The sequence below is a fragment of the Ovis aries genome, chromosome 13 (genome assembly GCF_016772045.2).
Source record: "Ovis aries strain OAR_USU_Benz2616 breed Rambouillet chromosome 13, ARS-UI_Ramb_v3.0, whole genome shotgun sequence".
Lineage (NCBI taxonomy): Eukaryota > Metazoa > Chordata > Mammalia > Artiodactyla > Bovidae > Ovis > Ovis aries.
In genome coordinates this window covers 36,058,139-36,071,761 of record NC_056066.1, presented here as the reverse complement: position 1 = coordinate 36,071,761, position 13,623 = coordinate 36,058,139, and the positions used below count along the sequence as shown (strand labels likewise).

At 40.0% G+C, this 13,623-nt stretch overlaps 1 protein-coding gene across 4 annotated transcripts in view; it reads right to left on the bottom strand.

Annotated features, from left to right (window-relative positions):
- The window catches only part of ODAD2 (outer dynein arm docking complex subunit 2), a 172,856-nt gene that overhangs the window by 106,574 nt on the left and 52,659 nt on the right, over positions 1-13,623 (bottom strand). For all 4 annotated transcript variants that reach the window (XM_015099632.4, XM_042230650.2, XM_060397453.1 and 1 more), the window contains one exon: positions 11,818-11,965. In XM_015099632.4, coding sequence (XP_014955118.1) covers positions 11,818-11,965 — 148 coding nt within the window. The remainder of the gene's footprint in view (positions 1-11,817; positions 11,966-13,623) is intronic.

The window sequence follows — 13,623 nt, the reverse complement described above, 5'->3', positions numbered from 1 at the left end:
ACAGAGGATTTCTAGAAATATGTGAAATGGAACATCATTTATATGAAATTTGGTACCTCTTACTCCTCAACCCCTACACTTAGAAATTCTTCAGCATTCAAACTTCTGTAACATGCTTTTTTAACCCCAAAAAGTGAAGCAATCCACTGGATTACATAAATCGGGAACTAGACATAAACTTCTTTTCTCTATTTAGCCTCTCAAATAACTTTGGGTTGGAGGCATGCTTTGAGGAATAAAAAATATTGTTGTTGCAAACACATCAGTCAGCAAATTCCCTGAACAGATCTGTTACATTTCCAGATCATTACACAAAACTGCCTTAGATATCAATATTCTTTCTAATCAAAAATCATATGAATTGCTAGGTGGCAGTGTGTATGCTCTAATTACGCTCTAGCTGAACTAGTTAGTGGTACGTGTTCTTGAGAGAATGAATAGAGTTAAACCTTAAGAGACCTCCCTAGAGATTTTTCATATTGTCATTTTTCAGTAGTTAAGTGGATGTGATTACATAATGCGAGCTAGGGGCCATATACATGGTTATGATTCAATGGTGTATTTACCATACCCATACAGTTATCTTTGCTTTTTCTCCACTCTTTTATTTATGATTGCCCAGAGGCAAAGCAAGTTTAAAGCTCAAAAACTGAAAACAAGTTACTGTTATATCTGTAGAGCTCAGAGGGTGAGGCCTCTTCACCACTTCCACTGTCTCTTCTGCTATAAAAATAAAAGATGACTAATCCTTTCTTAGTGGGCATTATACAAGTCACACATCTCAATCTGAATAAGTAAAATTCTTACACTACACTATGTAGTGGTTTCTCTGGTGGCTCAGACAGTAAAGAATCTGCCTGCAATGCAAGAGACCAAGGTTCGACCCCGAGTTGGGAAGGTGCCCTGGGGAAGGGAATGGCTACCCACTCCAGTATTTTTGCCTGGAGAACCCCATGGACAGAGGAGTCTGGCAGGCTGCAGTTCATATGGTTGCAAAGATTTGTATACAGCTGAGCGACTAACACTTCCACTTCACACTATTTAAGAAAATGTACATGCAGACTCTGCTGAGTAGGAATTTCATTAGAAAATGGAATTGAAATATCTTCTGATGACTATCCGGGAACTTTTTTAAAAATCCTCCCACTCTTTTCACCTTGGAGACTATTTTCAAAATCAACTCATAACAGTGTCAAAACATACGTATTAACTTAAAGCATGTTTCTCAGGAAAATGTACTAATTTTCCTTCTCAACTACTAGAGTTTATCTGGATGCATAAGCAGTGACCACTGTTTCCCGTTTTTGGAAGATTCTTTTTAATAATAATAGCACTGCTCTGTCACATTCTTTTCCATCTTTTTAAGTAAAAACCTAGTGTACTCTGATACTGCTTCCTAAAAATGAACACTGAATTCCTTTGTGCAGAAGTAGTCCATGCGTAACTAGTCACTTACTCAGAGTGAAAAAAAAAAAAACAAACATGAGAGAAAATAGGAGGAGAAAATAGTTCAACAGTGAGGCCTTTGGGTCCCCTGGGCTCTTAGCTTCTGGACAGAGGGACAGAGCAACCAGGCAACGAGCAATAACCATAGACCCTGGACGCCTTCCCGGCCCACAGCCACCTTCTGTGTGGCCTGGAGTGAAGTATTTCTCAACTTTTCCACCAATGAAACAGGGATCACACTACCTGCCACTCCATCCCCAAAACCAAGTAATGGGAAAGGAATTTAATTAACTGTAATTGACACAAAGTACATCAAAATTCCTCTGATGAAAAACCATATAACTCCCAGCTTCCACTTAGGACAACTTTCTAACCAATGAAGGTCACGTGTGTGTGCGTGTGTGTGTGTGTGTGTGTCTATGTGTGTGTCTTAATCAATTCGTGGAAGATCATGCAGGAACTGAGCCCCACAAATGCAGTCTTTAACAAAGGTTTTCAAGTCTGAAAATGTCTTTGCCAAGAATACTCCTCCAGAGAGGAAATCGAAACATTCCAGGGAAGGAGCCTGGAAAGTCTCTTCAGAAGCCTCCTGGGATTTCTGATGTGACATCCTCTATTAATAGATGTTGCCCTGAAGTAGAGTCCTTGTCACTGCTGAGCCAGGGGAACCACCATGTATCTTCACATCTCATGGCCTGAGGATTCAGAGCTTGTGGATACATAACAGAAGAAGAACCAGCAAGATCCCTGGCTCACGTGAAAGGTGAAACCAACACAAGTTTAATCACATAGAATAAATAAATTAGTCACTAGCTCTCACCAACACATCACAGATGGTGGGAGAGGATTAATATGTGATGCCTCGCCATGATCATAAGCTGCCACTCAGCAGCCCATGCCAGCCACTCTCTGCTGAGTGACCTGTGATCAGATGCCACGGTCACCCTTCTAGAACTTGGTAACAAAGTTGGCACCACCATCATACTCTAGGGTGATACCACATTTCTGAATTTAAAAAGCCCTTCTTTCCCCAGCCTTCATATATGTAGCTCTTCACAGTGTTAACATGTAGGAGTTATCAATTGAAGGGAAAAATGACTTTAAAATAAACATTTTTTCTCTTATTGCTTCAAACTTTAATTTTTTGTCTTCCTTTAATTAATCTTTTTAATCCACTAACTGGTTGCATAAAATTACCAAATAAAATGTTACCCCTTCTGTTGGTGGGAATGCAAACTAGTACAGCCACTATGGAGAACAGTGTGGAGATTCCTTAAAAAATTGCAAATAGAACTACCTTATGACCCAGCAATCCCACTGCTGGGCATACACACCGAGGAAACCAGAATTGAAAGAGACACATGCACCCCAATGTTCATCGCAGCACTGTTTATAATAGCCAGGACATGGAAACAACCTAGATGTCCATCAGCAGATGAATGGATAAGAAAGCTGTGGTACATATACACAATGGAGTATTACTCAGCCGTTAAAAAGAATTCATTTGAATCAGTTCTGATGAGATGGATGAAACTGGAGCCAATTATACAGAGTGAAGTAAGCCAGAAAGAAAAACACCAATACAGTATACTAACACATATATATGGAATTTAGGAAGATGGCAATGACGACCCTGTATGCAAGACAGGAAAAAAGACACAGATGTGTATAACGGACTTTTGGACTCAGAGGGAGAGGGAGAGGGTGGGATGATTTGGGAGAATGGGAATTCTAACATGTATACTATCATGTAAGAATTGAATCGCCAGTCCATGTCTGACGTAGGGTGCAGCATGCTTGGGGCTGGTGCATGGGGATGACCCAGAGAGATGTTGTGGGGAGGGAGGTGGGAGGGGGGGTCATGTTTGGGAACGCATGTAAGAATTAAAGATTTTAAAATTTAAAAAATTAAAAATAAAATTAAAAAAAAAAACATCAAAACCAGAATCAACTGGTTTCAGAAATCTCCTCTTGAAGCTGGAAACTTGAGTAAAAATAATAGAAAATTTTCTTAATCAAAATATATTCATACTATGTTTGTAAAATGAAGGAAATATGTTTGAATATATGTTAGAATATAATGAAAATATTAGACTAAAAAAAAATAAAGACTTTTTTTTAATGTGGACCATTTTTAAAGTCCTTATTGAATTTGTTACAATATTGTTTATGTTTTGTTTTTTTTGGCCACAAGGCAATGCAGGATCCTAACTCCCTGACAAGGAATCAAACCCACACCTCCTGCATTGTAAGGTGAAGCCTTAACCAGTGGACGGTAGAGAAGTCCCCAAATGTTACTTTCTTTAAGATTAAACAACAACAAAAAAAAAGACCAAAAAAAGCAATCTGCTTATAAGGTGGCAAACTAATATTTAAAGGCTGCCATTTAACATAAATATTTTGATTCATAAACACTGTGTTAGTTGTATGTACTAACTCAAGCACTATAGTTTCTGATTAGCTTGCTAAGAGGTCACGTTCAATCATGAATAAAAAGACACAAACAGGCCCATCTGCTCCACATTTTCCTAAGCCTTTCATTCCTCTACCAAAAAGGTAACCCCATTTCTAATGAATAATTGGAGCATCAACCCTTTATTTCCAACTACTGTATGGATCTTTCTATTTGGATATTTCACTCTCTCCAAACTTAATCTGCACCAGCCCAGACACTCCTGAGAAACTTGCCTGCCTTCTCTCTTGGCCCTTTCCTGGCTGCTTCCAAGAACACTACCCCATTCCAAGGCCCCAAACACTCTCCATCAGGGCCACAGGTCACTGGCTTCCGGTCTTTCCACTGGAATTCACTTTTCAAACCACCTGCTGCTGAACTCAGCTTTTTAAAGCAATGCTTTTATCTGCCTGCTTCCCCAGGGTGAACTCTGATCAAAATCTCAGGTGCAGAAACAGTCATCCTGCAGGGAGGAGTTACACCTGAGAAGTGGCCCTGGGGAACACACCCTGGATTCCTCCATTAGGGCAGCAAGTACTCAAGAGTAAGTCCAGAGGAACAAAGCACTTCTCAGTAGGGCTCCAAATCTGCTTGCTAATGTCATCCCAGATGAGCCTGGGACTACAGGGGCAGAGGTCTTATCCTCAAAAGACATCCCTCCAAAATGCCCACAGGGTAGATAAAGCAGGATTCTAGAGCCAGCCTCTGAGATCCCTTCCAGCTATCTAAAAGCTCACCAACCATTTTCTAGTCTTCTCTATGTTCTCTTGAATTTCTCGATCCTATAGTTTTAAATTCCATATCCAAACCACCTTCAACCCACAAAGAAATGGATTCCTACAGGCTTTCAACTCTGGATCCAGAAATTCATTCTTCAGTTTTAAGGATACTTACACCAAGGCAGTAACACTGTGTGGATCACAATAAACTGTGGAAAATTCTGAAAGAGAGGGGAATACCAGACCACCTGACCTGCCTCTTGAGAAACCTATATGCAGGTCAGGAAGCAACAGTTAGAACTGGACATGGAACAACAGACTGGTTCCAAATAGGAAAAGGAGTACGTCAAGGCTGTATATTGTCACCCTGCTTATTTAACTTCTATGCAGAGTACATCATGAGAAACGCTGGACTGGAAGAAGCACAAGCTGGAATCAAGATAGCCAGGAGAAATATCAATAACCTCAGACATGCAGATGACACCACCCTTATGGCAGAAAGTAAAGAGGAACTAAAAAGCCTCTTGATGAAAGTGAAAGTGGAGAGTGAAAAAGTTGGCTTAAAGCTCAACATTCAGAAAACGAAGATCATGGCATCTGGTCCTATCACTTCATGGGAAATAGATGGGAAAGCAGTGGCTGACTTTGTTTTTGGGGGCTCCAAAATCACTGTAGATGGTGATTGCAGCCATGAAATTAAAAGATGCTTACTCCTTGGAAGGAAAGTCATGACCAACCTAGATAGCATATTGAAAAGCAGAGACATGACTTTGCCAATATAGGTCCATCTAGTCAAGGCTATGGTTTTTCCAGTGGTCATGTATGGATGTGAGAGTTGGACTATGAAGAAGGCTGAGCACCGAAGAATTGAAGCTTTTGAACTGTGGTGTTGGAGAAGACTCTTGAGAGTCCCTTGGAATGCAAGGAGATCCAACCAGTCCATTCTAAAGGAAATCAGTCCTGGGTGTTCTTTGGAAGGACTGATGTTGAAGCTGAAACTCCAATACTTTGGCCACCTATGTGAAGAGCTGACTCATCAGGAAAAGACCCTGATGCTGGGAGGGATTGGGGGCAGGAGGAGAAGGGGACTACAGAGGATGAGATGGCTGGATGGCATCACTGACTCGATGGACATGAGTTTGAGTGAACTCTGGGAGTTGGTGATGGACAGGGAGGCCTGTCGTGCTTCAGTTCATGGGGCTGCAAAAAGTCGGACATGACTGAGTGACTGAACTGAACTGAACACCAAGACAGAGGTCCCCAACCTCTGAAATCTAATGCCTGACGATGTGAGGTGGAGCTGATGTAATAATAATAGAAATAAAGTACATAATAAATGCAAATGCTTGAATCATACCAAAACCACCCTCCCATTACTGGTTCATATAAAAATTGTCTTCCACGAAACCTTTCCCTGATGCCAAAACAGCTGGGGACTGCTGCACTAAGGCATATGAAATGTAGATCTATTTATAATTATGATCTTTTAACATTTTATATCATGTTAGTAAAGAGTACCTGCATACATGTGTGCTAAGTCACTTCAGACATGTCCGATTCTTTGCGACCCTATGGACTATAGTCTGCCAGGCTTCCCAAAATTCCCAGATGGGATTCTCCAGTCAAGAATCCTGCAGCGGGTTGCTGTGCCCTCCTCCAGGGGAACTGCCCAACCCAGGGATCAAACCCTCATCTCTTGCATTGGCAGGAGGTTACTTTACCACTGGCACCACCTGGGAAGCCCAAAGAGTACCTACTTATGTTAATAATATTAGAATACTTGTGATGAAGAAATCTACAATTCCAAGCGACAACAAATCCCCCAACTTGCCTCCTACTCACAAAGGTGTTCAATACATTTCTGATTTAGAAATGAGTAAAACTTGCTGTATTTTTAGAGCGTTAATGTGGGGTACAGACCTTAACAACTATCTCCCCCAATCACTAATACTCATATACAGCAAAATATTTTTGTTGCAAGATTTTGAAGCAACCATGAATGGGGAGAAGATAATATTGATACAAATGTGGCAAGGAAACAATACGTCTCCAAGGAGAAGGGGGCAAGAAAGGGAGGAGAAGGGGGAGCAAGAGAAGGTGGAGAAAGACACCAACAGTAGAGGGGACAGCACTATTCTCGAGGAGCTGAGAGTGAAGGATGGTCTGGCCCCTTGGGAACCTCATTTTGTCACTGTCCCTCCTGAGCAAAAGATGGAGAGGCAAGCCTGTGCTCACTTGAACACATACTGCAAGATTCAGAAACAAGATTAATCAGCTGTAGCTAATAAGACAGACAAGCTGAGAGAAGATAAGTACAGAAGGTAGCTGAATAAGGAGCTTATTACTTCACTTAGAATTGAAGCCCAGAGTCATCAGTGATGTGGGGGAAAAGACATTGGAAGGTTGGTGAATAAAAATGCAATGTATCCATTAGTTTAAAAATTCAATTGTGTTCTAAAACTCCAGATTATAAGAATATACACAGATGTAAAATGTGCAAGTTGAAATGGATGTGTGTCAAAGCCAAATTATTAAAGACTTAGTCCCTTTATCATGTGCCAAGATCTGAGCTCATAGCTCTGGATAAATACTAAGCTGTATCACTCATTGGCTTGTTTGGGTATTAATGAACTCATCAAAACTTTTTCAACAATCACAGACATTGCTGTACTCGGAAAACGGTAAGTGAAGAGTCAGCTCAGCATGAACATTTCTTTGCTGGATGAAGTCTAAATTTATATAACTTTGTAAATTACAGTATCAGGTTTATTTATTTTGAGATTACCTAGAGACATTCAAATTTGCATTTCATAGATTTTTCATATCCTTTTGTGTCTCCACAGAAAAACATTTATCTGTGTTGAAAATCCTGAAAGCTTTTGTAGATATACTTTTTCTTTTATTGGGTATGTTAAGAATATTTACCTGTGGGGAACTATAATAATTTCAAGCCATTTACCGTCTGGCCGAAAGTATCACATTTGCACACGAGTTACTGAGGGGTAACTTGTGTGAGTTTGAGTAGCACTTCATCAATACACGCTTTCCTGAGCTGTTCTCGGAGCGCATCAGTGCATCTCTTTTTGATCTACCGCTATATGCATTTATCTCAAATAGCTGAAAAATGCAAGCTCTTAGCAGTGTTCTTGGGGAGGATACTGTGGAGGATGTGGGGCACCACCGAGCCACGGTCTACCCCCTTATGTCCTTGGGGAGGAAATTCTTTCTGTTCTTAGCACCAGGATCAGTTACACTCATTGGCAAGGGGGTTGTTTTTACCTTATGATGGAAAGAGTCCCTCACTGTATGAACTCACTGTATTTCTTCCTTTTATTGGTTACCAGAATCTTAAAGCAAAAGCTGAAGACCATCTGTGCGGGTCATTAGACTCCCCACCTTACGTTGTTTATAATAATAATGTGCAATAGAAAGAATTATCATTGCTAACAGGGGCTGAGCCCTTCGTCCTAAAGCACTTAAATGTGTTAGATCTCACCTAATACTAATAATAATCCTAAAAGGTAAGATCTTTTATTCTGCCATCTGGAACAATTAGGAGACCAAAGCTTACAGAGGATGGCCAGCACCCCCAAGGCTGCTGAGATAGTAGGCGGTGGAAGCCCAACTCAGTTGAAGACTTGTTGACATTGAAGGTCATGTCTCTTAACTGCCCCATTATTCTGCCTGCTGACCTGGCTGATACTTCTGCTGTTTGGACTCTTTATCTCCTTTTATTAATGAAAAAAAGTTAACAGACCCAAATTCTATGCCTAAACACCAGGGCTCTTCCAAATCTTCTTCTAGAGGCTGTGTCCAAGCCCTAGCGCCTGTCTGACTCAAGTGTTGGTGGCAGAGATCTCTGTGGCCAGTGTCCTCAGATAACACACTCCTTGTGCGTAGAGGCCATGGGTGGCCCTGTGACTCAGGAAAGGTCAGGAAAGTCTCCAGAGCCTGGACATGGCTGCCCTGCCTGCAGGACTGGCCACTGTGTTGATTGGGTGGTTTGTGCACAAAGACTCCTGCCAAGGTGGGGGCAGAACTGTGGGACTGAAACGTCAGTCTGTGCTCCACAAGACTGCCTCCAAATTCCCAGCAAATGTCAATCTTCCAGATTCCAGAATAAGAAATTGGAATTCCCAGCAGTGGTCAGAAATTCCTGAAATCATGTTACTTCACATGTGTTGCTAAATTTTATTTACATGCAACTAAATAGTAAGGATGACTATAATGGTAAATTATTTCTGTAATAAACCACAAGTCTTTTTTGTGATAGAAATGCTAAAAATTTCAGAGGTTTTTTTGTAAGAAAAAAAAAAAAACACTATACATATTACAATCCCATGTAAAAGTGATCTCCACCTGATATTTGATAACAGTAAACACTAGAAGAGGGAATATCACACAAAATAAATGCTAAATAAAAGCCATTTAAAAAGTTGAAAGAAAAAAGTAAAATATTTATCATTTATAAGATATTCTTAAAATATAATTTTAAAATACACAAAGCAAAGCGTCAATTGTCCTAATCAACATTCTTGATTTTTATTTCAGTACAAATATGCCCGATATTAAACATTTTTTTTCTTTCATTTTACATTGACAGCAGTCAAACTGTTAAGAAGCTTCCAAAAGCAGAGCCAAGGTGGGCATTAGGGTTTGCTTCATATAACCTCATTTTCTTTTTCAATGATGAAAATATTTTATCTGCTTGCCCTGATTCTGATTTAACCATTGAGGTTAAATGGTTTGCTAATTATCATTAGCTAATCAGATCGTTTGCTAATTCAGATTTTAGATCAGTTTCTAGCATCACAATGGAATGCTGCACAACCCACATTCACATCTTCCTCACTTTGCATTTCTTCTGTTAAATTACTTGCAAAGAACAAACTGTAATACACAGTATACACAATATAGTGAATATTTAAACACTGAAAAAGTGTCCAAGTACATCTAAATGACTTACTGTTCAGATTTCCAGCAAGTTCAGCAAGGCTACAAGAATCATAGGTCAAATTTTCACATTTAATGACTTATTTTGCTTCACAAATTTGTTATTTCTTAGAACACCACTAATAGGATTTGTGTAAAGGATATGATGCATATAAATGCACCATTTATTTTTGCAAGAATGACTCACCATCCTGCACATACACATTCAGAGCACGGCAATAAGTGAGGCTGACCACCTGGGCTGGGACCACTTTTCTCTCACTGGCTCCTGTCCTGATGCCTGGAAACGTCTTCTTCCACCTTTGATTCTGCTGCCAGAATTTTCTTTTTCTAAACTTTATTGAGGGGTAACTGGCAAATATAATTGTATATCTCAGCAGTCCTCAACCTTTTTAGCACCAGGGACCAGTTTCATGGAAAACAATTTTTCCATGGACCAGGATGGCGATGCTTTTGAAATGATTCTCATAAGAAGCATGTAACCTGGACTCCTCACATGTGATGTTCACAGTAGGGGCCACACTCCTATGAGAATCTAGTGCTGCCACTGACCTGGCAGGTGGCGTAGCTCAGGTGGTAATGCAAGCAATGGGGAGCTGCTGTAAACACAGATGAAGCTTCACTCACTACCCTGCTACTCACCTCCTGCTGTGTGCCCAGCTGCTAACAGGCCACAGACTGATACGGGGGACCCTGATACATTGGGAATCCTTGGAATATCTAATGTGCACAGTGTGTTGCTTTGACAGCCACAAACACTGTAGAATGATCACTAAGATAATCAACTTGTCCCGCTCTCCATGATGTCAGTAGATTCCTTTGAATCTGTCATGTCTTCAGGAAGATTATCAAACTGTAACTGTCAACTTTAATTCTAATTTTCTATTTTCCCAATTTCTTGGCTAATTTTTCTCAGGATTCAGGAAAACATAAAAGAATTTTCTGAGAAGTACTTAGAACTGCAGCTGAGATGATGCCAACAGAGGAAGTGGACATATATTTTTCTTTTAGGAAAAACTTTTTCGGCTTACTTATACCTACCAGACTGCTCACCTGGCGGCAGGGAGGAGCTTTTCTGAATTCATGAAAATGTGCATATAGGCTGTTTGAGCTGTCAGCTTGGGATGACCTCAAAGGTACAGGAAAAGTACCCTTTAGTAATTTAGGAGTCATGTAAATTTCTTTAAACATGCAAAGCCTAGCAAATGCAGGAGGACAAGCTGAGGTAAGTCAGAGTGTTGTTTTCATAAGGACTTCTGGATGGTAACTTTAGACAGGGCCTAGCTATTACCAAGGAGAAGGCAATGGCAACCCACTCCAGGACTCTTGCCTGGAAAATCCCATGAACAGAGGAGCCTGGTAGGCTGGAGTCCATGGGGTTGCTGGGAGTCAGACATGACTGAGAGACTTCACTTTCACTTTTCACTTCCATGCGTTGGAGAAGAAAATGGCAACCCACTCCAAGTGTTCTTGCCTGGAGAATCCCAGGGACGGAGGAGCCTGGTGGGCTGCCGTCTCTGGGGTCGCACAGAGTCAGACACGACTGAAGCGACTTAGCAGCAGTCGCAGCTATTACCAAGATTCACTGTCCAACATCAGAAATTAACATTGATTTGGGTTTGAGCAAATAATTTTCCTTGCCCCACCCTTATTTGAGGACTTAAATACAGTATTATATGGGTCACTTATTTATTATTACAAAATATTTTCACACATGGTATCTCACTTAACAGAGTAGCAGAAACAGACCAACATATATTTTAAGTACCTACAATGTATCAGACACCACGCTACATCTTTCAAGTGTGTTTTCTCAGTCCTTAAAATAATCCTAGAGTGGATATTACTAACTTTACTCCATGGGTCAGGAAGATTAAGGCTGCAAACCATACTTTTCAACAGTCACAGATGGTTAGCGACACAATCTAGAATTCAGTCTAAGTCCAACTTCAAAACCCCTTGCTCTTTCCATCATGCCATACTGCTAGTCACACAATGGTGTAAGTCACAATATCTGATGGCTGCCATGATCCACTGCCTTCTCCCCACCTAGGGGAGAGGGCTGGCACAAATCTCACTATCCTCAGGGTAATAAGACCTTTCCATGTGCACACTTAAATAATAATAGGGATAGTTACTATCCTTACTTGAAAGAAATATATAGTAAACTTGAAAGCAGAATACATATTTTTGGGAAAAAATTAAAAATAAACATTGCAAACACAGTATAAAAGGTTTGTTTCTCACCTTCAAATATTTCACCAGCTTCTGAATTTGCCAATATTCTGATGGCAAATCTGCATTTGCTTCCTGACGATGATCAGGTTGTTCTTCATCTTCCTCACTTTCTGAGGAGCTGTCACTAACAATTTCCTCAATCTTTTCAACACTCTTACTAGGAACAACAACATATAATAAGTATGTTTATGCTACAGTATGCTTATGTTACTAATTCAGCAACATACATTGATACATAAGCTATGGATAAGATACCAACACCATCTGAATTGTAGAAGATCTTTGTTAATGTCTACACGAGGGGATGAATAAACATGCCTTTATAGCAGGTGCATTTCAATATTATTGCTATGGTGCAATAATAGTTTTTAAAAAGTAGTAAAAAATGAAAAAGGTATTAGGTAAATGACCTAAGACTCCCACTTGTCATAGTGATTAGATAACTTAAATAATAGGTGGCTATTTATATTTATGTTTCTTCTACTTCTTTACTTGAAATTGAATACAATTCAAAATTCAGTTTTCCAGTTGCATTGGCCACACTGAAATTGCTCAACAGTCATGTATGTCTAGTGGCTACCACAAAGGACAGCTCAGAAATAAACCATTTCTATTATTGCAGGAAGTTCAGCTGGGCAACACTGCCAGTGCCCCAAAGGGAAAGGCATTTATTCCCTTACCAAAGAGAGTTCACTTTATTCCATCCTTCTCTGAGGCTTTTAACTCAATATCAAGGGCATGGACACATGGAACATATTGAATTAATTCTTATTTTCTTTCTTTCTCTATCCCCCAAGGTGTGCTCTCCATAAATATCTTTTTTATTTTTTCCATTTGGAAGCATAGTAGGAGGACGGGTAGTTGTCCAGTTTCATTAATTCTAAAGGTTCTACCATTCTCTTAATTTCTCAAAGACTTTTTGGCACAGAGAACTCCAATTCTTGTACTTTCAAAAGTCAGAATGGTACAACTGTGCTCTCTGAGGTGAAATCCTGAACCGAAGTGCCTGGTCCAACTGAACAAGCCACATGAACTGTCAGTTTTACATATTCTCTTGTCCAAAAGATGTCAGAAAACCTGAATTGGTTACAGAGGAAAATCTGATAGATCAAATTAGTAGATCAAATATGTATATATAAGTTATTAAAGGGTACACCATAAGCTTTGACTGTGTAGATCACAACAAACTGTGGAAAATTCTTCAAGTGATTGGAATACCAGACCACCTGACCTGCCTTCTGAGAAATCTGTATGTAAGTCAAGAAGCAACAGTTAAACTGGACATGGAACAGAAGACTGGTTCCAAATTCAAAAAGGAATACATCAAGGCTGTATACTGTCACTCTGCTTATTTAACTTATATACAGAGTACATAATGCAAAATGCCAGGCTGGATGAAGCATAAGCTGGAATCAAGATTGCCAGAAGAAATATCAATAACCTCAGATATGCAGATGACACCACCCTTATGGCAGAAAGTGAAGAGGAACAAAAGAGCCTCTTGATGAAAGTGAAAGAGGAGAGTGAAAAAGTTGTCTTAAAACTCAACATTCAGAAAACTAATCATGGCATCTGGTCCTGTCACTTCATGGCAAATAGATGGGGAAACAATGGAAACAGTGAGAGTTATTTTCTTGGGCTCCAAAATCACTGCAGAGGGTGACTGCAGCCATGAAATTAAAAGATACTAGCTCCTTGGAAGAAAAGCTATGACAAACCTTTTTAACAGCATGTTAAAAAAGCTGCTGCTGCTACTAAGTCGCATCAGTCGTGTCCAACTCTGTGCAAAAGACATTATTTTCTGACAAACGACTG